The 25,296-nt window shown below is 35.2% G+C and overlaps 1 protein-coding gene across 2 annotated transcripts in view; it reads right to left on the minus strand.

Annotated features, from left to right (window-relative positions):
- Window positions 1–25,296, minus strand: part of MIPOL1 (mirror-image polydactyly 1) — a 186,168-nt gene that overhangs the window by 109,600 nt on the left and 51,272 nt on the right. For both annotated transcript variants that reach the window (XM_050335772.1, XM_050335773.1), the window contains 6 exons: window positions 24,960–25,146; window positions 23,280–23,415; window positions 22,207–22,312; window positions 10,164–10,293; window positions 6,128–6,161; window positions 5,698–5,868 (listed from right to left, as the gene is read on the minus strand). In XM_050335772.1, coding sequence (XP_050191729.1) covers window positions 5,698–5,868; window positions 6,128–6,161; window positions 10,164–10,293; window positions 22,207–22,312; window positions 23,280–23,415; window positions 24,960–25,146 — 764 coding nt within the window. The remainder of the gene's footprint in view (window positions 1–5,697; window positions 5,869–6,127; window positions 6,162–10,163; window positions 10,294–22,206; window positions 22,313–23,279; window positions 23,416–24,959; window positions 25,147–25,296) is intronic.

Here is a 25,296-nt window from a genome sequence, read left to right on the forward strand (position 1 = left end):
CAAATACTTAACTGAGTATTCTCCTGGAAAATGTTCATGATACAGCTAGCACAAATATATCTAGGGTAGAGAGTCAGAGCATACCTAATTGTCTGAGAAAGTAAAGAATTATTATAAATTTTCAAACTGGGTTTATTTTTAGAAAAAGTAAGCATCCAAGTAGTGAAGAACCCGCCCTTTTTGGAGATGCAAAAAATTCTTGATGCTCTTCAGCATCATTCCCAGTAGTTTTACTCCATGAGTCCCAAATACAGCAATCACTGGCTCGGTTTGGCACTTGTGAGATTCATTTGGTTTATTCTGAGAAGAAGCAAAGAAAACTTAAAAATTTCAATGGACTTAAATGGACTTAACAATTTTCAGTGTTACATGGACGTCCTAAAACATGGATTTAGTCAAGTTTTCAAAAAATTATCTTTCTTTAGGTACAGAGGAAATGAAACGTGACTTTTAAAGCACTGTTTCAGTGCAGCACAGTCAAACAGAACACTAATATTGCTAATTGCAACCACTGCTCGTATAACATGGCTATTTGTAATCTTCTTTCAGGATCCCTTTTACTCAGCAGTACCTAAAACAAGAGAGGTCTGTGAGGTTTACCTGAGGCCACTGACGTGAATCCCAACAAAACTGACAACCACTTAATCAACTCCCATTTCTTTACTCCCTGCAGTCACAGTGCAATTTTAAATGTTAAATCTCAAAGCATTATTCTTTTAAATTTTTCTCTATATCTTATTCCATATCCCTATTGCTTTCTTTCAGGATCTGGACTAAATTCACAGTGCAAAAGGGGCAACTTGCAGATAGATGTCCTCTCTCTTTTGCTGGCAAGTAATTTCTGCATGTCATTCATCTGCTGTTCAACTTGTTGTTGCCTCACCAATGGAAACCAGCCATTAGAAAGAATCAACATGGTTCTTGGATCCTCAAAGTACAATAAACATCTCCTTTACCTTTACTTTCCTCCTCAAATAAGCCCATGACCGAAATCATCCATACCCAACAGCAGCTGCCTGGTTCATGAACAACTGTGAATGCAGTGTCCTACCTCTTCTTTTTCTGTTTCCGAATATCAGTGGCAAAGGGAAAAGCAGGGTAAGCATCTTGACAGAGCAGCTAGGAGGACATCATCAGATGTGCTTCTGCTAGCCAAGAACTTGATTAGTATCTTTAACCAGGCAGTGTCAAAGGGTAACAACACACAGAGTATAAACCTGAACTGTTGATACTCAAATTACTAAAAATAACACCCCAAACTGTTTGCGTTGCAAAGGCACCACCTCTATCCTAAGATAAGAGTCATGAGGCATTGCAACCTGTCACCTGAGTATTACTCAGTTAAGGACCCAATTTTTTCCCATTTACATATGGTTTTGTTGTTTTACACTTCATACAGCTCTTGGGTTTATTAACCCAAGAAGACTTGTTCACTCATGTATGCTGAGAATGCCTGTGAATCACAGATAACACAGAGCTCTAGACGTTACTTGGTGTAGAAGGAGAAAAACTGCTGTAGCAGAATATAAAAAAAACGTTAGCAAGAGGCTGGTTTGTTATAAGTGCAGACATATATTAGTTATTAGTCATTAGTCGAAACTGATAATGGTGGGCAGTCAAGCACAGTGCATCTCATCATTGTTTTCAACGATGATAAAGTGCCGACTTCTGCCAAACAGTGCCTCAAAATGAAGAAGGGTACTTAAACTTGCTTCAGATGAGCAGCTGGGTGCATGCCAATTTTTATACGAACAGTCATAAGCATGTTCCTGCACAACAGGATGTGATCAAACTATTCAGAGCTGTAAAACCAGGTTTGCTTGCCAGTTATGGTATTGCTTCAAGATCAGAGATGACATACTTTGCCAGCCATGAAACCACTGCTTTTCCTTAAAAGCAAATTATACATCCTTAATATTTTAAACTCTGTATAGAACTGACAGAATTAAATGCCCCTACCTTTACAGAATTAGTTAGGCCTGAAAACATATCAAACATACAATCTCCTAATCTCTTTATGAACTCTAAAAAAAAATCATTTTCTTCCAGCTGTACCAATTAAAAGATCTCCTTTCTTCTTTAAACCAGAAGAAAAGGAACTGTAATGACTTACCAAAGTCTTCAGATGCCAACCCTGTAATGATATCAACATTCCTGTCCATAAGGTGTGATGTGGCTAATAGCTGGCTGAGACATTGTACTGTATTGCCTCCTGCTGGAAACCACTTCTTTAGAGTATTTAAGGAATATCACACTATGTGAGTATGCCATACTAAATGTCTGTCACTAATTGGATTATTCAAGCAAGAAAGATTTTAGAAGAAAGGTAAAAGTATATTTCAATCAACTGATAAAGTGAGTTTTTTCCTTGACTGGGTTAAGATAAAACCAAACATTACAGATGAGGAGATGATGTTTTATTTCTCATAACAGTCAGTATACTTCTCCATTTTCTTTCAGGGGATCAGTCATAAAACATACTCAAGATTCTCAGTATCACACAATATCTGTTCACTAACAAACATATCTTAGCAAATACAACCAAACAGTTGAGTTTGTTTTTTTAAGGGGGTTGGTACAGGAGAAGGTGGATGTCAATGTTTAGCCATGCTTTAGTTATTTGTTTGTTATTCACTTGAAAATACATACTAAAAGTAGTACCAAATATTTGAGTTTATACCATTTGATTGTTTTCACACATACAAAAAGTAGTTTGCATATTTGCTCAGCAATGTAGTGAAAGATCTAAGATTACATACACATGCACAGTTCAACACAGTGATAGAAGTGCCTCTATCTGCTTCCTAGTAAGACATAACATTCACATCGGAAATCTAAAAAAATATGCAGAGGTTCTTGGGTGTTACAGCTCAAAAAACCTACATTTTCATGATCTTAGACCATAGACAATGCTCTCCATTTTTTGAAGGGTAAAAAAATAATTCAAGAAAAATTCAAGTAGAAGAATCCCAACTAGGTAATCGTCAAGTATGCTGCAACAGCAGTCCAGTCAAATGCACCTTAGTAATGTACCTACCAGAAAAAGCATTATAAAACCGCATTTAAAAGACTACTTGGAAGTATTCTGCATTTATAAGAAATGCAGTTTGTAGAATGTCCATTCTCTAGGAATGTAATCTATCCCTCACTTGAAATCAAAACATGTTTGAACTGCAAAGGCTTTGTGTTATTGTTTCTCACTCAGAAAAATTAGAAATCCTGTAAGTAAAACCCCAAAAGCTAGACCTTACTTATATTCACTCTGCTCAATTGTCAAACAGGCTATTGTGAAAAAGATCATAGAGAAAAGTAACAGACGTAGCTTCATTTAACACAGTCAGTCCAAACCCTTGTTACCGTACAACAGTAGCTCTCTGCCATATGGAACTGGTTATGGTAGTCACTCAAATGACATTGCTGTCTCTAGCACCACACAACAGCAAGCAGGAACAGAGCAATCCAGTGTTCACACTTTGTGTCATGAAGCATTTAACTTCTATTGCCCAGTGACCTCTCAACTTTAAAAACAGGACAGCCACACCATGCTAATGATTTACTTTATTTCTGCTTTGTCTCAGCCTGCTCTCATCAATCTCCCCCTCTCATATTTGATGACAATTCCACCAAAAAGAAAAAGATTTTAACTTGCAGATGTTATGAATGCCTGAGGCAACCCCAGATCTAACTTCCAATAATTTGCATTTGTTATGCTAAGCATATATATCCCCTGAATTATATCTAGTCCCTTTGTGGTCTAATGTAGGAATCCCTCTCCTATTGTTCTTGCTGTTAGCACTGTAATAACTACTGCTATTGCAATGTTAACAAAAGACTACTAATAATTCAAGTATGGTACGAATTCCCAAGGAATCATCAAGTGAGCAACACGGGTTGAAATGATAGCTTCAATTCAAAGGACCTATTTTCTAGATTCAACAGTAACATATATTTGAAAACACATGATTAATAGAATTTTATTAATAATAATTTAAAACAATTGTGGTATAAATTGCAAATGGTATCACAGTATTATAGCTTAATACCAAATATTGAAATTTTCATTTGGTGAGGATTTATTATTCTATTAGCCTATTTTTTCAGCTGCAGCATCTACCTGTGCTGTTTGCTGATACGCCTAAAGATGGCTTTGAGAGTGGTGACGCTTGAGTCATTATCATCTACAATCATTACCTTTATTAATTGCCAAGCTGATTACTTGGAAAAGATTACTCCTTAAACAGGCAGCTTAAAATCAATTAAATTAAAACATATATTAAATGCTCTACAATGATATTCTTATGACACTGATAGAAGTTTTATGGTCCAAATATGCCTGAAAGCGCACTTCATCAAATAAGCAAAAACTGACAAAATGAAAATAAAATATCAAAGGATCCTCCTCTTTTGTAAAAAGCTTTTCTCTTGCAAGCTGCTCACTTTTCAAATGCCCTGCGCAAAGAAGAAAGAACACAAACTTTTGGCAGGACTATTGGATATTTCTCAGTAGCTATGCTACTCATTATTACTATAAAATTGAAAAAAGTGGACTGAAAAAGTAAAATACCACTATCAATACATTAACATCCTTCACAATACACATGTGACAGAGGCACAAAATATTTTAAGCATCAGACAGATGGGGTTTCCAAGGATAAAGTAGGAAAGAATGAAAAAACAACAACAAAAAGTGAAAATTACAGTTTATGTATAGGAGACACTTTTATAAGAAGACTTCTCAATACAACACAAATTCATCAACATTATTGATACCACTAAAGATCACAAACCTGACTTTAAATGCAGCAGAAATTAGTTAGATGTGAGGTAACTTTGGTAACTCACAATAAAAATCAAAATCTTCAATCTTGGAAGAGTCAGATGAAATTTCTTGCCTGGCATAAATACATAAGAAGGTTCATCCAGTCTAAAATCTTTTCTCAGGAGATACATCCCCTACTTCAACTGTTCCTCCCTACAACCTGCTCCTATTGAGTTAAATCTAGGTTAAAATTCAAGGGAAAAATGGTGGGTAAAAAACTCTAAACCAACCTGAACCAAAAAACAACAGAAAAATTCTTTCACAAAATGGGAAAAGCAAGGAGACTGTCCTTACAGTGGAGAGAATAAAGACAATTATTGTTCTGTTAAAATAGGAAATTGCAGGGAATGACTGATCTGAGCAGAAAAAAGAACCCAGCTTCTTTCAAGTCACGTAGCAGATGGGTAAGACTTAGAGAGTCAAGGACCACATGCTGATTTTTATCTCCTGAATGTAAAGCAACAAAGGGAGGAATTGCTTGCATTGTTGCATGTGGTATTGTTACCTCCCTTTATTGTAAATTTTTGCCATTTACATCCTTCCGTACTAGTTAACTGTCATCCAATGCATTTTACCAATATAACATACTGCAAAACTAAGCCTTTAATAGCTTTTTGGATTGGTCAAGTCAAAGAAAACTATTTTGTTTTAAAAAGAAGACAGCTAGTAATGAAGTGCAAAAAATACAAACCTAGCTTTTCTCATGAATACATGGATGCCATTTTAATGGGCACTACCACCATGAAGAAAAATTTCTCCTTGGAGATTTTCAATAGAGAAAGTTAAATGAAATAATTTTCTTCTCCAAAGATCAGGAAAAAAAAAAAAGGAAAAAAGAAATGTTGGTATTGAGTGATTATATACTTGTAGAGACTTACTTGAGACAAAGCAGCATCCCGTTGTTCTATTACTGCATTCATTTCCTCAGCTATTATTTTCTTTTTACGTTCTTTGGTCCTGTGTATTCGGTTCAGAATTATAGCTCCATTCTTCAGTATATCTATCCCCGTGTCTGCATTGTTTATTCTGTTCAGTAATTCCTGTAATGTCTACCAACAGCATTATATGTTAGTCAGACATGAAGTTTTAATATATTTTATTTAATATAGGGTTTTAATTAATAGGCACATGTGAATTGTAAATTGACTGAGTGAAGTTATTGAATTTTCATATTGCAGCAAAGATGTACATTATTAGTGTGTCAATTCTTCTTTTTCCCACATCTTAGTTCTTGAAACCCACTCAATTGAACTTAAGCCTCTAAGATATAAGACTGACATCAAGAAATCTCCTCAGAGAATGGCTTACCATGTCATTTTCTTCAGGGTTAATATTTTCTAGCCTAGAAAAAAGGGACACAGAAAGCCTGATCAGTAGCATTTCCTTAGTGCAGCAAAATGAGTTCGCTTTTTAAATCTTTAGAACCTCAAGTAATTTCATTCTACTAGTCTTTAGAGTCAACCATGACACTGAACATATTAAAGTGCCACCTGCTCGACTCCATCTTTCAATAATGCTCCATATCTTCAGCACTGACTTCAGACTGTTAAGTTATTAATGTTTACTGCTATATATGACTACAAGGATCAATTGTTCATATGTGCTTAGATGAAGAAAGTTCCCCAGCGATAGAAATGACTGATGCTCTTATTTTATTTATTTCTGGGCTTACAACTTTTACCTGATGTATTTTTGTTGTTTTTACTGCACCCCAAATGTAACAGAACGTGACTACTGTGCAGATTTTATTTTCATTTTTAAGTAATTCTTTTTGTACCTCTCTCTTCCAAAATGAGGAAAAAAACCCAGTTGAAGTTTCCTTAAAAATATTTTGATTTTATATCTTGCATAAAATAGGAAGCTAAGCCAATTGTCTGCAAGGCCCTTATTTAATTCTGAAACAAACCCGTCTGAACTTTCCTCCCTTTCTATTTCAACAGAACATATATTGACCTGTCAAATACAAAGATGATACGAGGAATTTAGTCATACAGCATTGAACACTGGCTGTGCAAAAGCAGTAAGTGATAGCACAAAAATCTAATAAATGGGTTAGTACACATTTTATTTTACCTAAGGTTAGTTAAATGGACAGACATTTCTTTTCTGGAAAAATAAGCATGTGAAAGTTACCTTACCAATCCACGGTTATTTACTTAATGGTGACTTAAAGTAAAATTAGGTCTGCCCCTATCCTATGATATTTTAAAAAACAGGTATATTAAACATTCTCTAAACAGCAACACTTTTTCAACAGTGCTGTGACAGGCGCTGCTCTGAAGCCACGATTTTAGCTAGCAAACATCATAGAACACTTGACAGCACACTAGCACCTTTTCCTTTAAAGCATTAGTTTTACCGGATGCCAGTACATAAGGCATAGTAAATCAACCAGTAGAGAAATTAATTCTTTAAATAAAAAGGAAGTATTTCAGAATGCTTGCAACAGCTGGCAAATTTATACGGCCTTCACAAGTAACAACTACTCCAACACAGTCAGCAACAGAACTAAGCAAAATAAAGTAAAAGCTAACCTTTTCTGGGTTTGACTTGTATTCATAAAGTAACATAAATCATAAAATAAGAAACATAATACATTCCAAATTCTCAGAACTGGCTCCTTGTAGAGTTCCTGCTTTAGGTTTTTAGATTTCTCTAAGTGCCACTTCATGTGGGACTTAAAAATGGATCTCCAGCTAGTTTGTATTCACAATGAAAGGAACAGTATTTGTCAAAGCAAATTGGCAGGACTGACCTGGCTTCTCCAGAGGACTTCTACCCTGCTAAAAGCGCGGGTCAACAAAATCACCCAGCCGACCAACAGGCTGGGTAAGCAAGACACATTAGGGAGAAAAGGGAGTGGGAGAAAGAACATGAACTTCTGCCATATGCATATCTTTAGCATACTACTGCCACAAGGGATCTGTCTGTAGGTACACAAACTATTTCCTTAGGAGATAGTACTTTAAAAAAAGTAGCCTCCAGAGCTGTGTATTTGCCCTGCTACCTCTCCTTGTGCTGTGCACAGGCAATGAGTGAAAACCTCATAATTTTAAAGAGCAGTAACCAAGGATTCCTTCTCCCCTCATTTCTAAACACATTCTGCTAATGTAACCCCTAGGGGTAGCAGGGCTGAAAGAATTTTGATTGTTGCAGTTAAATAATGACAACAGAATTGCTCCAGCTACTAATTTAAAGAAGGCATTAAAGCACTTGATAAAGGTTGGCAGGCTGTTCAATATTGCCCTCTTGTAAAGTTCTCTGATTGGAATAAGTCCAAAGCAGATGGAAGAAGTGACCTGTGCTCTAAAACTTGATGAGTGTGGCACAAATAGCCAACGTTCTTTAAACAAAAACAAACCTCTATGTGCTCCATGTCTGAGACAGAAAACTTGACCTTTTGAACAACCACCACAGGGAAGGAAGAAAATATTAAGGGTGGTAGTTAGAAAAGAAAGTTGGTGTTCTCCACAGGGAAATCTCCTATGCCAATTCTGAGACTGGGAATAGAATCAGGGTAGCAGACCTCCCTATAAAGCATCAGAAAAAACACCCAAGTGGATGACAGCCACAACAATTGCTATTCTGTAAATGATAGCAATAAAGTGTAGCATCTTTGTTCCAAGTTATCAGTCAAGGGAGTTACTGACACTCTCCAGGGAGTAAGTACTATTTTTGCCATTATCAGTGTAACCAGTCCTTTCTGCAATTACATGCTTTTGAGGAAGGTACTACAAATGTTCTCTGAGAAATGGAATTTCTTCTCTTTTCTCATCGTCTTGTTTACAACAAAGTTATTTTTCCAGTACATGAATGAAGGAGACAGAAGCGACTGAAGGGAAAACAAGTGAAGGTGTTCTGAGGGATTCATTTGTGTCAAGAATTGCCACACATTTGTCTGTGGATTCCACTGTAGAAAAAGCAGCAATACACCAGAAACATAGGAGTTATTAACTAGGTTTGTTGGCCAGAATAATTAATTTTCTGCAGGACTCGAGTGCTTTAAGCTTAAAGAACTTGAGTTTATGCTAGCACTTCAGGCACAGTTTTAACTGATGTTTGGAGCCATACAAACCTTTCCTTATTCTTGGAACATAAAAGGTTAGAAGACTGACAGAAAAAAATAGAGACCCCAGTAAGGTTTACAATCAAATACCTCTCATGGGAATTTAAAGCTCATCTGTAATTTCCTCAGAGACTGCTGTTTAAGGCAAGATTTCAGATGCATATACACATATAATGGGCTCTGTGAAGATATTTATCAAACTGTCCACTAATTCTTGTGAGTATGGAATCTCCTAATCCTGCTGCTGAGTCATATTTACGCTGACAAACAGTGAGGCTATGCCAAACTCTAGCAATTTATAAATTCTAGTAATGGTGCACAATCTATGTATAGATTATTGAAATTAGTTAAAATGACATTCTCTGGCCCTACCTATAAAAATACCCAAAAGAAGATGATTGATTTTCTTCCTTAAAGAGGAGGGTTTTTCATAAAATCGATCATTTAAAACATAATTGCCTGCCATGAAGTTAACTAACAATGGCACCTATCCAGTCTTCTACCACAAAAAACTTGTTTGCTTTGTATTTCTCATGGCAGAAAAATAAGAAAATTTCTCAGCCACTCTAGACTTTAGGGGACTACCCTTTGGCGGACTAACATAGGCAATAACCAAGACGATCACAACTCAGATGGAAAAGGATTACATGGAGAGGCAAACTTCAAAGCTGCCTATATCCCAAAGAGAGAAAACAAACCATTCTTGATCTTTCTCTCCTGACTTGATAGTTTTGATTAAAGTGAGCTTGCCTATTTTTGTTGTGTTAACATGGTGTACATAAAACTCTATGAACTATTAATTGTACCATTATGGCCTTGCAAACTGCTTCTCACCAAAGAGAAGAAGAAAAACCTATATATTTTTACTACATCATCCGCATCATTAGTGGATGGAAGGAAATGGCTGGGGGCTTAAAGGCTTGATTGATTTCCTATATGTTGCAACTTTTGACTGACATTTTGTTTCTCTGTGTCAAAAGATCCCTATAAAACATCACATACATCTTATTTATCCCTCAACAAATCGATATCAAAGCTTCTGATTATATTTTATATTTTTTTGATCAAAATTATTCACCTTGCTCTCAGTCTCCAGAGAAAAATATGGTCTTGCAGGATGGTTAACAAATTAACCAATGACACAGTAAGAATAGCCCTAGTCTATGTCATCACAGAGAATTTTGTGCTAAGTTTTCCTCTAACCACTGTCGAGCAGTTTATGACTGTCCCAGACTGACACAACAGCCTTTTTGCATAGGGCAGGAAATGCATACTTACTCTTTGAGAGACTCTTCCAAACGCTGGACTCGTAGAAATGCTTCATCTCTCTCTTCATTGGCTAACCTAAGCCTTGCCATGACAGCCTCGTCACGTTCTCGTTGAGCAGAATAAACTTCTTCCACCAGAGCTGTAAAAGTATGTTCAACAAACAAGTTTGACATTGATTGCTAAAATCAATACTTTAAGGAATAAAATAAAGCTATGTGTTTTCAAATTCATCCCTGTAAAATCTAACAGGGCAAGAAAGTGATTTGCTGGGCATTCTGAATACTTGCTTAACGGAAAAGTAATTTTTAAAGTTCAGAATAACATCAGACACTAGTAGGTTTCTTCTAGGACATAGAGTAAAAAACAATGATCCATTAAAGCAACTACCAATCAAATTGCTTACTATCAGCATGGCACACAGACATTAAATATTAAAAATTCTAGTATTTTCATAGTCTGTCTATGGCATCACAAGAGTGGCAGAACCGGTACCTCTCTTTCTCTGCCAAGCCTTTACTCTACTGTGTAATATACTGTTATATTATCTGTTATGGCATACATGGACCTTGGAGCATTAGGTACCAATAAACTAAGATTTACTGTCTATCCTTGGGAACAAACTAACACCTTCAAGTCATTCCTCATCCTGAGCTTACATTTTCTCCCTGCCTCTCCCCTGCCAATATGTCTAACACCATCTCTGGCACACTGCCAGAATCCTTACCTCGCCCCTGCCTTTGCTAAAATCTTTATTCATACTTTCATCTTTTCCGTCTGCAATTCTGCAAATCTCTCCTCACACTTATCATAAAACCTCGTAGTTGAAATGTCTAGGGACTTTCAGGATGCCGTAAGTAAGACCACTGTCACTCTAAGAGAGAGGACTATATCCTCTCTCATTGTCACAAGCACCTCCAAAAAAGTCAGTTGAGGTCCGTAGGTTCCAGAATTTTCTCCATATTCCCCTTTTGTCAACCCAGGGTTTAGCCACAGTGTCCTAAGATCATACCATGGTTTCTTTCAAATTTTGGCATTTATTTCTCAAGAACTTTCTGTATTAAGCCATTGCTGCTGGGCTTCCTTACTCTCTTCAGAACTCTTCCTCTCCAAACCATTGCTTAAATCATTAAACTAACACCTCAAAGAAAGGCTTCCTTCCTCTTCACTTCAGCTTAGAGCTTTTATCCCTCCACTCTTACTTCAACGGCCATTATTTTTTTTGCCTTTATTTGTTATTTTGCTCTTACGTCACTTTTTTACACTATTGTAGAAAAAATTAATAGTGTGATATAACATTTTATTGCTCTTCACAGAATAAAACAATAGGATCACAGTAGTACATTTCAGTAGCATCGATATTGCTGGCACAAAGTACACTTTATCAGTACCAAAAAACCCCCAAAACTCCCCAGCCAACTGAAACACAAGAAGTGATAAATTTCTACAAATTCATAAGCAGCTCAGATAACCAGGGATGTAAGATGGGCAAGAAGATGAACAGAAAAATAATCTAAATAATCTGGAGAGATTAATTAGGAAGCTGTTCAAGGTAGAAGAGCAATCCTCTTGTCCTCAAGAAGGGGGGAAAAGTGTCTCTGAGGAGTAAGGAAGCATTTTTTGCAGGTCTTGCAAAAGGTTGCAAGCTAACAGAAAACTAGACAAAAGCAGACAAGAAAAGACTAAATGTTACTTCTGAAAGCGCAGTCTGTCCCCTCACACCATCAGGCCAGAGCTGTAAGAAGTTGTGTCCCAACAACACCAACAAAAGGAATGGAAAAGCCAAGACAAGAGTAAGGCAGCTGCAAACCTGCATGCACACAGGTTGGTATCCAGCACTAAGTTTGGAGCATTTGCAGAGAGTGAGTCTGATACCTGCAAATGTAGGCAGCTCAGCAAGAGCAAAATCAAACTGTATGAGGAGGGCTGTGTGTTTCAGCTCACCAGACCTCCACTTTGGTTGCTGAGATCTGTGATGGCAGGGAAAATAGTGCCTCAGCATTGACTGCTCAAGTAAACTACAGTACAACTGCTATGTCCTCACCAGATCTGGAATACACAAGCAGTTTGATTATATATGGTAATTATTACCTACCAATACCTTAATATCTTTGTTTTCTATAATTTTTCCAGTAAATTATGTCAGTTTACCTAGCAACATGACAGACGCTTCACAGAGAACACTTTCCATAAAGCTGCAAGTGGAAACACTATGTATGAAAACAATTGCTGGAATGAACAGAAAGCTGTCTAAAATAAATGAAGATTTGGCACTTATTACTATTCTGAGGTTAATTACTTTCCAGATTAGTTAACTTCTTTCTGGTTTCTTCCAGTGCATCCTTTCTTCTGTCAGACCTCAAAACATCCTCACCTCAGCAGGAAAAAACAAAATTTGCTGACTCCTGCAATGATCTTGAACATACAAGTACACTTAGAGCATATCTAATTTCCTCTCTATGTAATTATAACCAGTGGTAATAATGACCATACAGGTTTTTAAAAAACAGATTATTGCTTATTTGTCCTTAAACCAAAGTAATGTATATATAACACTATGACAGCATTCAGAAAAAGAGATTTTTTAAGTTACTTAAGCATCCTGCTTATCTGAAATCTTATCGTCTCTGATAGTAAACCAGAGGCTAATTGCCTTGAACAGTGAACCCTTCCCCCACCCAAAGGTGTATTACAAAACACTGTCTTTTAACTATTAGCTATGGAAAAGGGACTTAAATTGAGCAATTCTTTCTTGTTTTCTTATCCTTCCACTAAATTAAAACATTGGAGTAAATACCCCAGTGATCAGACCCACCAACTAAATTTAAAAAAAATAAATTATAGTCTCTTCATATCAATTAAAAGTGTTTGGCTTTTGCTTCTATTTCTTAAAATTAATATTGTAAGTCAGTTGTTTAATATAAAACATATTAAGGAAAGTGTAGAAAATCATGTAAGATGCCTGCATGGTAATCTAAGTTAAAAAAATATATACTTAGCTACATGACATTTTAATATCACATAGCAATACTGACACTGGCCAAAAGAAATTAATTATTTAGAAAATACTTAAAAGTTCTTATCTAACTCATTTTAATGGTCTACAGAAAGCTAAGTCACCTGATTTCTTTACCAGCCAAAACTTCTGAATTTAGCTCAAACATTTTTGTTATCCAATGCCTATACAATTTTGACTCTTATTTAATGTCTTACAAATTTTTTCCTATTATATGGAATATTATGGCAGTTACACAACTGCAGGTAGTCCAAAGAATGATGTTGTTAACAATAACATTCACTATTCAGATTGAGGTATGGATGAGTCACAAGTAGCAGTTCAGGACCATAAGGACCACAACATTCTTCAAATAAGTCACTGAAATGCATACATATTTAGGTTTCAATGCAGTAGCAAACCAAAATATTTTGTATCATATCTAGAAAAACATGTGATGTATAAGTTGTCCACTTAAAAACTACGAGGGAAAATGACAGCATATTCCTCTATACTAAAAAGAGTAAAGATATCCAGATTATCATCCCTATGCTTCTTAAAAATGCCAGGCAAAAACTGATTGAGAGTTAACAAGTCAGGCTCCTAAATTCAATTCAAGATATGGTCTAACCAGCAAAATACTAGCTCCATACTGGCACACTGACTTGATGCCTGATCCAATGGAAAAAGAGATTCAGCTACTTAGTCACCAACTCTCTGGTCAACACCACAAAATTTTTCTTGGAGACATCTTCCAGTGGCACATCAACCAATCCTATCTCATCTGTCTTGAGGCCTGGTCAAGAAGAAACACAAATTCTTATAGAACTCATGTTTCAAGCAAGAAAAAGACACACAAAACCAAAGCATGAATAGTCTAGTATTAAGCTAAAATGAATTGTGTCATTTACTAATTCATACACATATAATTACATTAAAGAGTTAAAATACTTAAATATCAGAGTGTTAAGAAAAACAGATTAGTGTACAATGCTTAAAGATATTGTATTATATACAATATAGCACTACTATTTAGTTGCATAAACATTATTTGTTTTGGAAGAATTTAATAATATCTTTCTCCTTGTAACTAAAATCTGCATACTCTAAAAGAGCTCTTTATTTTAAAAGAATCATTATGCTAAACTCATCAATTCTAAAACATTTTTAGTTTTTAGTAAAGAAAACAATTGTAAACAGAGAGCTTTTGTAAGGTAGATAGCTATTACAAAGTTCACTTAGAAAATCAATATAGCATTTTAGCTGGAATTTGCTCATTAAACACCCACAGCTCTAATGCAAATTATGATGGAATGAATAAAGCAAATACATATGCTTCTTTCTTTTTATTAAATGTAAAATCTACTGTTAATTGCATCTGGTATGTCATATAAACTTTTCTCCTTAACTATTAAATGGAAGCTTTTACAAAAGTCATTAGAGATTCTCTTTCTTTGACTTGTATAAATTTCAATATTTGTTCAGTAAAGGTTCACAGCAGTTAAATTACATTAACAAATATTATTAGCTACTATGTAAGCCAACTAAGTAAAATACTTATATTGCAGGTAAAACAAATCAATGGGTGTTTACAATAATATTTGGATATGTCCATTTTTAAACAAGCTTATCAAATATCATGTAATTCTTAGTCAAATGAGAGAGACTCAAAGTAGATTTTTTTATCCCAAATACTCAAATTTGTTTAGTAAGCTAATTGTTTTCTAATATGGGCAAAAGTAAATATGAAGAAGATGAACCATACCAAGTATGAGTTTACTGAGTCAAAGCAGTGTACATATTTTCTTAGTTGAACCTGATTCTTTTGGCAAACTTATCTCCTATACTTTTTAAACTACCTTTAAAACACAGCAGTACTAAGAAGGTGTGCTGGAAATCATTCTAGTTTAAACAGTAGTTCATGATTTTCCAAACAACAGAACTTTGGGGGAAGTAAGGGAAGTACGACTCCCAGGGTAAAAGTCTGTTTGCTTACTTCCTAGAGGTCATCTGTGTAAATAAAATAAACTGAGTGAGAGAGGCAAAAGAAGAAAATGTTGGGACTTAAAAAATCTATGGCAGCAGAAATCACTTCACATAATTCATTAAGAACGTAAAATCAGAATACAGGGCAGAGCTTATAAAGAAAAGATGAGATCTCTATCCACACTGCTACCATAATTGAGAAGATACAGTAAATACTATAACACTACAACAATTGCGTTTCAAGATAAGTCAGTTTTACAGAAATCATAACAATATTTAGGACTTTGCAAGGTCTTTGTTATCAGATGTGATGAAATACTGCTTTTGGAATTGGATTATATGAAAAGTTTTGCAAGAAACAGTGAAATTAAAATTTTGTTAATTATTTTTGCAACAAGTAGTAGTTACAGAGATCAGATACTTCCAAGAAAAAGACATGGTGAGAAAGTATTTTTGCTAATAACAATGTATTGTTGCAGAAGGTCAGGGTTTTGCAGTTTAAGATTTAGTATTCAAGATCAGTGGTTGCTGAACAATAAGTGACTTAGGATTTTCTTTGGCATTGATTCTGATACATTCAAAGTAATTTTACTAGTTCCTCATGCCGTTACAACAACATGAAATACAAATGAGATTATACGCTTCTACAAAAAAGGCTCTGAGCATCTTAAATATTCATGAATTGACCGAAATAATAATAAATATGGGTTCAAAAAATGTCAGTACATTATTTCACTTGTTCCATGAAGGTATACAGCCCTAAGACAGGGGTGAATATTGAAATCATGCAAAAAAATGAAACAAAGAATATTTTCTGTTTTCTGTCTTTTGTAAACATATTATCCTGAAGGAATGAAAGAACTTGCTTGGCCAAGTCATACTTAGAATTCAAGATTCCTGTAATGAGCTGCTTGTTTATCCTGCTCAGTTGCTTCCATAAAAAAACTGTCAGCTGAAATTTATCCTGCGGAGAGGTTTAACTGAAGCTTTTTAGGGATTTTTGTTTTATTTTCACTTTGGATTTCTAGGTAGCAGCTATGTGAATATGAGGAATTAGAGAAGCATATTGGGAAAAGGGGTACAATGACTACATGCCTTTTCATTTTCATCAGTCTTCCCATCCCTGTCTACCATTGCTGGATCTCTGTCTGTCTAATCACAAGAAGACTTGGAAAGTATTCTTGCCATTTCCAGATGGGCAACTATTATTAAATTTTATTTAACCATATGGTTATATGCTTGTTCTCCTTACCGAAATACAAACATGTATGTACTTGTTATCCACTCAAATTAGAAATCAAAATCCTCCAAGACTTCCTTCCACAAGATTTAATGACGCTTACAGTTCTTAAATAAGTCAATCTTATCATAGCCAAATAAAAAAAAAATACTGCATTGCTATGAAAACCTTTAGAATGTGTCATTAATTGGTCTCTGCACATACATGTTACAAAACACAGATAATCCCTAGAAATGTTCAAATCCTAAGGCCCTTACACAGTTCTCATTCAGGTTAATGGCAAACTATCAGGAGCTCCAGGGCTGATTGTCAACTTAAAAACAGTGTTGACACGTTCTCTTACGAAACAGACAACTTAAGTTCCCAGCTCTCTTTTCGAAAGCTACCATTCATTTACTTTCAGTTATGACCTATAACTGAAAAATAAAAGCAAAATAGTGATAAGAAGATGATAGAACTACTTGAGAGTTTTCACCGGTCTGTACCTGGAGTTATACACTAAAAGTCATTTACACCTAAATGTGACTTTATAGATAAAGCAATCTGAACAAATACTGATAGAACACAGTGACTTCTTTATTGCTTTGTGTTTGTTGTATGTATTTAGTGCACAGCATTCATCTGCTCCTACATTTCCAAGGCTATAAACAGAGTGCTCTTAATAAAAGGCTAAAGTTGCTTAGTGGCAGCTCTGCATAGGGTTTTCTTTGTGTACTCAGATCCCAATTCAATTAAAAAAAAAATAAAGTGAGAAAGAATAGGAAAGAGCATTATACACAGACCCCAAGGCAGTTCTTGTGAAAGTCAATCCCTGTACAATACTTAAGCCTCTGCTTCTAATACACTAAGCACAGCTGACTTCAAAATTCAAACCATAATGCTGTTAAACTTTTTCTTCAGTGAATAATTACTGATGCCTGAATATTTACTTTAAGGGGGGAAATCTAAACACTGCATGAAATCTTGCAAGTTATAATTTGTCATGTTAAAGAAAAGTTTTGTAATACCCCAAGAAGTAGATTACTTGCAGACGTTTTTATTCCTGAATAAAATGCAATTCTTCATGCTCATCTAGCACTGTTGTGGGAAAGAAAAAAGAGGCAGACTAATCATAGAAATACACAGAAGATACTAGTTTGCTTTTTACATACAAGCTCCACCCATGAATAGATTAGTAATCGGTATCTTAATCTATGCCAGCTCATCGTATATTGTACTTCAAAGAGCTGCATGCAACTTTTTCACAATCAACAATTCTGACAATCAGAAGTAAAATCCCATTGTTTCAAATTAAACTGTTAAAAACTAAGCCAAGAATTTCTCAGTCCCAATGCTCCCACTTTGGGGTTTTTTTCTGTCCTTTAGATGGATTTTCTACCTTCCCATATAGAGGATACAAATCCTACAGCTATTTTCAAAACTGTGATATTTATCAAGAAATATTTGAAAAAAATATTCAGGAAGTAGTATTCCATAATGAAGCATTAATAGGACAAACCCCTCTAAGAATGCTATAGACTATATATATAAACAGATTATGTCTAGAAAACTGGGTTAGGGAAGTATATGAATTACCCATTTAAACTGTAAAATATCATTCATATTTAGGCTTATAAACACAAGAGTTGGGAACTATTGAGTTCTTTTGGCTAAAACCCAATATTGGCCTTATTTCAGTTTAATTGGAAGAGGATCTTGAATTCATCTTCTCCATGAGATATCAGGAACCTGGATTTCTGTTTGTACCAAAGGTTAATAAGAAATGTGTCTGCAAAAGTCAAACAGCATTAAATACCAAAAACTGATTATTATTCTGCGGGAGTTGTTCTGTCATTCATAATCTCTCCATGCTCCAACCTTCCACAGCTAATCTTTAATGGATGACATGCAGGAAAGAAAAATAACATCTAAAAAGGGACTCTAAAGTGAGTTTTGAAGAAATGGAAAATACTTTTCTTCTGTACTGGAAGTTATTGCCACCCAAAGTTTATTACTGGCAAGATTACTTATTTCCTCTTACTTTATGGGATATTAAATCAAATTAACTCTCAGGTAATAGCTACTTGATATTTGTTTTTACTTTTGCTATTAAAACTATTGCATATGCATGTTCAGTAATTATTTTTTGAGTCAATTTAGGAAGCTTTCATGAAAATTTCCATACCATATTCAAGAATTCCAAAATACTACAAATGCAAATTCACAACATTTTCATAAAAACAGACCTGAAATAGAGACTTCATTGTAGGTACATTGCCATAGCTTCCAAGAGACTGAAAGCTGAATAACATGTACCACCACATTAGAAGTACTGCTTTGCCCTTTTTCCTCAATATATTTTCTATCATTATCATTTCAGAGAGCATCTGCAGAATGCTAATACAGTTTTCAGGCACTAAAGGTAGTGTGCAACATCTAACAGGGCTGGACTCAATCCTCCTGATATGACCTTGATTAAAAAAGTAATAAATTCTGTTAACATTCTTATTAGAAACTAACACAAAAAACTCCCAACTCCACAGAATAGCCATTGCTACAGAAAGATTTAAGGATAAACATTTTTTAATTATATTTTCATTTAGAATTATTCTTAGTCTCAATATATACCATGACAGCAACATGTGACAGTAATGGCAGGAGTTACTATGAGAAGACCAGGGCTTTGATATTTTTTCCAGTCTGGAGAGGCTATCACTATGCTCTATAATTCTTCCTTACAGTCAACCAGCTCTTTCCTCTAAAGCTTCCCATATATCCCCTATTTTATTCTTCTGTTAGGAAAAAATGCAGTCACTTATCATGTCCATCCAAAGTGGGATCTGTTCTCTCTTCTGGTTCTTTTGAAGACTTACTCCTTTGCAATGTATCCATCTTTGTCTTTCAGTCTGTCCTTGGAAGATGTATGTTTCTCCCTTTCTCCTCCCACAGGGGGGCACCCATTCCTTTTCTGTTCAACATATTAAAGTTCTGCAGTTCCCAAATTTCAAGATTTGTCTATTCTTCATACCCAGTTCATATGCGATGTTTCCTTTTTTCCTTACATTATCGTGGTTTCTGCTCTTTTATGATACGCTCTTCCCTTGATTTTCCTGATGTTGCTTCTACCTCTATTCTTCTTGATGATGGGGAGTGAAACTAATGGTACACTAATGGACAGTGGCTTATAATGACACAAAATCCAACAGAATAATAATGAAGAAACTGCAGGAATTTATGGCAACTATGACCCCCCTATGAAACATTGGTATCCAGTGCTTAGAAGTCTGCAACCGAAACTGTAAATTTCCTAATTTTCTTTAGCCATAATTAGCTGACATAGAGATATGGACCCAAGGAAGTTTTAAAATCCATTTTCCAGGCTAGTAAAATTTAGAAATAAACACCTTCTGAAAATAATTTCTTTACTGCACACAGTAGTATACTTTCTCTTCCATCATGTATATCTTCTGCTTTAATTCTACTTTTTCTTCTTTCATGAAGTATTTCACAAATTTACAATTCTTCTCTTCCCTTTTTTCTCTGAACAAAGTAAAAATCATAAAGGGACAATCTTCAGATTATTTGCTTCTGAAAGCTGCAGTAGCTTCATTTAAAAATGGCTTTTGTCTTTAGCTTTTCTGTTCTTTCAATGGTACTTGTTTAGGTAAAACCCATCAATTAGGAGGTTACCTTTTAAAACAGAATTGTAATACTCCTCAAGGTAGATAACACTTTTATGGTGTACCTTTCTGATGTTCTTTACAATATAATTTTGTGGAGTCACTTACTTATCATAAAGTCAGTACTAAGTAATAATAAAAATGCAAACACCCATATTTACAAGCTTCACTCCACCATGTGTTATACACGGCAGTAATTAAACATTAACTAGTAACATGAAATCACAGCAGTATGCGTTCTCCCTTCCTCAAAGAACTTAACATAAGGGGAAAAGTTTTTCCTTAAACACAGTCTCTTCTTTATTATTCTGCTTGTCCATTAGAACTCTGGCCAAGGCTTTTATGAGAGAGAGACACACAGACCTCCAGAAATTCGATTTGGTTCACACCATTCCAGATTTCAAAACATTTATCCATACTTGGTAACATTCTTAGAACTGTAAGACAGGAAGCAAAAAACTGTGAAATATTAACAATGCTTCCTTTTGGCAAACAGTTTAAGTAGTAAGGAGCCTCTTGCCCTCTCTCAGCATTTAAAGGATTTTATACTTCCTGTACTCATAAAAAGAGAAAAAAAGTCTATTTTGTAAAGGTCATCCTTATTACACACTGTAGCTCTCTTTAAAATTTGGTTTATTCTTACTTTTAAAACAGAATAAGTATGTTAAATTCTTATATCCATATTCATGCCATACTATTTTGAAGAAACAAATATGCTTAGGACATAATTAGAATGTTTGAACAGTAGTGTAGGAAAACAACAATTTACTAACAAGTATTTCCACTCTATCCATAAAAATGAAACTAAACATGTTTTTGACACACCTTTCTTTCCAGGTTTTAATGAGCAATGGACACCCATATCAAAGAGAATCAAGTACAGAGGTAAAACACTGGGCAAATATCCAGGAACAAACATGAAACTTCAGATCCAACTCAAATCATTTGCATTAGCCTTTGGTTGCTGGATATAACAATGATACATAGTGTCGATTTTTTTTTCTTACGAAAATAAAGCAAGCAGTTATGTGAAATTGAGTAAGAATAAAATTATGCCTGTATTTAATTTTTTTCCTAAGATGTCAATTAGATTTTCCTTTCCCTTCCCCCACCACAGAAAATCTAGAGGCCGTCTCTTCTATCTATAATATTCACAGTATACTGTATTCTCAGGAGTTTGATATTAAGTGGAAAGTCAGCCATCTGTTTTTCAGCTAGAGGGTTTAAAATCTGCTCCCTTTTCCTGAAGACAGTTACTCCTCCCTTCACTTTGGAGACAGGTATTAGTACTATTAATACACTATGAAGTGTGTAAGATCTATTAGAAAACTTTTTTACCAAGCTCACACTTTGTTTCTCAACAAATGATGCAATGCATTTATAAAAGCACTCTCATTCATTTTTTTTAAACACTTTCAGAAAAACCTTAGAGCATTTTTCATCCACTAGGTACACTGTACATACAGCCACTTCTCAATAATAAAAATACTCAGCTTCACTATGTTAGCAATACGTGAAAGCATAGAATACAAGCTGTCTCCATGCCTGTATGTCTCCCCAAAGAACAATTAACAACAAATATAAGCATGCATTCACTTTCAGCTCTAAACTTAAAAACCTTTCCTTTTGAGAATTCATATAAACTTCATTCACTGGAGACATACCATCATTTGACGAAAATTCATTATAACTACCAAAAGAGCATATTTTTCAAGAACAGGTTTTTCAAGAACAGTGCAGGTCTCTAGTTGAGGTGAATGTGTGACTATCTCCATGCACGGGGAGGGGGTAGTATTGCTCTGAACGAGCTAAAACAATAAGTGGTATTTGAACTGCTGGTTGAAAGGTAGAGGCACTGGTAATCATTATTTCCCCTTGTTTGTTCAGGACCTTCCAACAAAACAAACAACCTTTTTGTGATTGGATTGACATGGTGTTAACAATGCATTTAATGCCCAAATCAGTATGAATACAGGTAAAGCTCCTACTAATACCAGTACCAGGATGTTAAAGCCACCTATTTTCTAAGCAACTCTAAACAGCCACATATAAAAAAAAAAGTCAAATCTTCCCTCCTTTAGCAAATAAAGCTAACACTCACTAGGCCACGTCATATAGCAACCACAGGTACTGCATGAGCCATACAACCATCTGTTAAACGCTTGCCTACTGTACCTGCAATCTTTTCTGCAATCTTAGCTTCTGTAGCTTTCTCTTGCAGTTCTAAGTCCAGTTTCATTGTCTTCAGCTCCTTGTCTTTTTCAGTCAGATTATCTTGAAGCTGAATTGAACAAATGTACAGTAAGATTCCTACCTGGTTGAAACAGCTCTTTTAACCACAACAGAATTGTAAATAATAATAATTTCTTACTCCCAAAATACAAACACTAAGCATTACAAAAGAAGTTCAATTTATATATATTTATTTGTTTAAAGAACAAATGTTAAAAAATCTTTTTTAACATCTGACCTATCTTGCTCTGTGAGACAAGTAGCAATGAGCATGCTGTTGTTTTTACTTGGGATTCTCTTCTTCAGGTATCTCCAGTCTTCTTGCTAAGGAAGTTCAGAATTAGATGGAATATAATGCAGGTGGTGTCTGCATGAACAGTCCATTTCCTACCACGAGTACTGCCATCACAGCATGAAGAGACTGTGGCGTAAATACATAATTTTTCATGTTCATCATCAGATACAAAACTGTTATTCTTTCATGTATTGAGGCCTTTCTTTTAAGTGGTTATTCACTAAACCTGTTCTTGGAGAGATATCTGAACTTGCCATTAAATTTTCAATGACACTTCATGGAAAGACTATGGACTGTTATGTTGTTTAGGTGCATACAACCACAACTAATGCTAGAAGCAATGTAGTGTGCAAGTAGGATGGACTTGTCTTCCTCTCAGGGCACATTCGTTATCTGGGCCACACGTAAAGAAGTATCAGAAGCATGAGCTCCAGATTCTAATCATGAAGCCCTGGTTTTGTCTTTGGTCCTCCTTGTTTTTCATCCAGGGTTTAAGAACGTATGTCACTGATTAAAAAAATCAGAGGGTAGGTTGAAAGGTGTTTTTTTTAATTCCAGAGAAATGGTTGTTAAACAGATACTAAGAATCCAAAATGTTAGGAAGCTAGTGGTTAGTACTCTAAAATAAATAACAAAACTAAATCAGGAACAGTTTAAAATGTACGTTTGGTAAAGCAACCATAAGAAAGCAAATACTGTGATCTGAACATCTCAATTGTACCTTTTTATTTTTGGCCCTCAGCGTGTCCAATTCTTTTAAAAGGAATGCAGTTTCTGTTCTTCCACCTAAATCTGAAGAATCCTTCCATGAGGGTATAAATTCAGGGAGCATTCTGTTAGCCTTTCTTTCTACAGTGCTGTATTTAGGAAGGAAAAAAAAAAAAGAGAGAGAAAGAAAAATAACTTCTATATACTACTGCCCAGACATTATAAAATGCAAGCATTTCTTGTGCATTTTCCATGTTCAAGAGATGCCTCCATGACCAAGTTTAAATATAATTTATCATCATCTTAAACTGAAATGTTTTCTTTCCTCAAATTATTTTTTTCCTTTCTCCTTAGAAGAAAAAATTACAAATCACATTGGTGGTACACCAAGACCAGAATCTACAATGCAAATCAACACTGACTCAACATTTCTGAGGTTTTTCTATATCTAGATATTTTATCATATATTCTAATTAAAATATATTTGGGGAAGGACAGATTTTGTGCAATTTATATAGTATCTACCATAATGAGGTTTTGGCACACAGCTTTAGGATCCTCCATGTAACATACTTGCAGATGAGATGGTTTAACATGTTGACTGCTGTGTGAGGTTAATCTCAGTGTTGAAGACCAGCCTGATTGCCAGTGAGAGTGGCACTGGTGAAGGGTAGGAGCAACAATCTTTGGCTGACTCCATGCTGGGCTGTACTTAAGCACTTGGGATTATATCTGGCTTTTAGTGGAGGACACATTGCCCTACTGGCATATCTCAGTCCCTCATGCAAAAAAAAGGCAAAAAGACAATTGAAAACGTACTGTGGATTGGGTTTGGCCCAATAAAACACCACCAGTTCATAATAAAGATAACAAAAGCAGGTGTTGAATCTGCTAGACAGCTGAGGAATTAGTATATTTTTCAAAAGTACATAATAGGGCTTTGCAGCCTTGTTCCCATTTTCAAAAGCATCTCCACCACTTTCAGTTTAGACTTGGTCTGCAGAATGCCTAAGTCACTCAAGACTGGTAGCATTTTCCCTAGTCAGATAATTATACCTTGTATATTATGTTACATATAAAACGAGTGTATGTATTTCTCAAGACCGCAGTAGAAGGCCATTGCACAGTACAAAAATTAACTGCAAGAAATGACCGAAGTTATTAACAGAATAATATGTTCAGAGTTTATATTAAACTTTTCAACCATATTTGCTTTTCTCCAGATTCCTGTCACAGACTGCTACAAAGTATCACAGTTCCTCATATTCACTCTTCCAACTTCATCTGGACTTCACACTATTTTATTCCTGCTTTCTACCCACTTATCCCATTTAGGGTACACTGTGCTTGTTGTGTAAAACCACAGATGCTATTAGACTTTTAAATCTGTTTTTATTCTTTTCAGGATGCATTTTTAAAATCCTCTGTAGAGAACACAATCATTGAAATACTCACAGTGTGTGATATAAACCATTGCAATTATCAAATTTTCTATGAGTGCAAGAGAATACAGTAGTGAAAAGCTGCATTCCACAAGGGAAGAAGGGCAGATATGGTGAGTCTAAGTAAAAAGTTGACTTACTGATTCTTATGTAGGTAGCAAACTTCCCTATCTTTATCCAAAAATCCATATGTATACTGTCTATAATTTGAATGTAGAAAAACTACATATAGGGATATTTCTTGGGTTTACCTTGATTCTTCAGGACCAGAACTATAATCATTTACGACTCCTCCTCTTTGACTCTTTACTGGCAAATCTGAAGGTTTTGGTGCTTCAGGGTCTGTCTGAATGAAAAATTCTGGAGTTTTTTGAGAATTCTGATAAAATTGAAGTCCAAGGCAAACGTCTTCTTTTTTATGTTCCAAGATGTGTGTTTCTAATTGGAAAAAGAAGCAAACACATTTTCTCATTTGGAAAATGAAGCAAAACTTGAGATTTCTCATTCAAAAATGGCTTGCTATATTCATATTCTTCTTTGCAGCAGAAAGGAACAAGTAATTTACTTTCAGATTCCAAGCCTCTTCTT

This window comes from Myiozetetes cayanensis, unplaced genomic scaffold (assembly GCF_022539395.1).
Source record: "Myiozetetes cayanensis isolate MyiCay16 unplaced genomic scaffold, myiCay2020 scf6-25, whole genome shotgun sequence".
In the NCBI taxonomy this organism is placed as follows: Eukaryota; Metazoa; Chordata; class Aves; order Passeriformes; family Tyrannidae; genus Myiozetetes; species Myiozetetes cayanensis.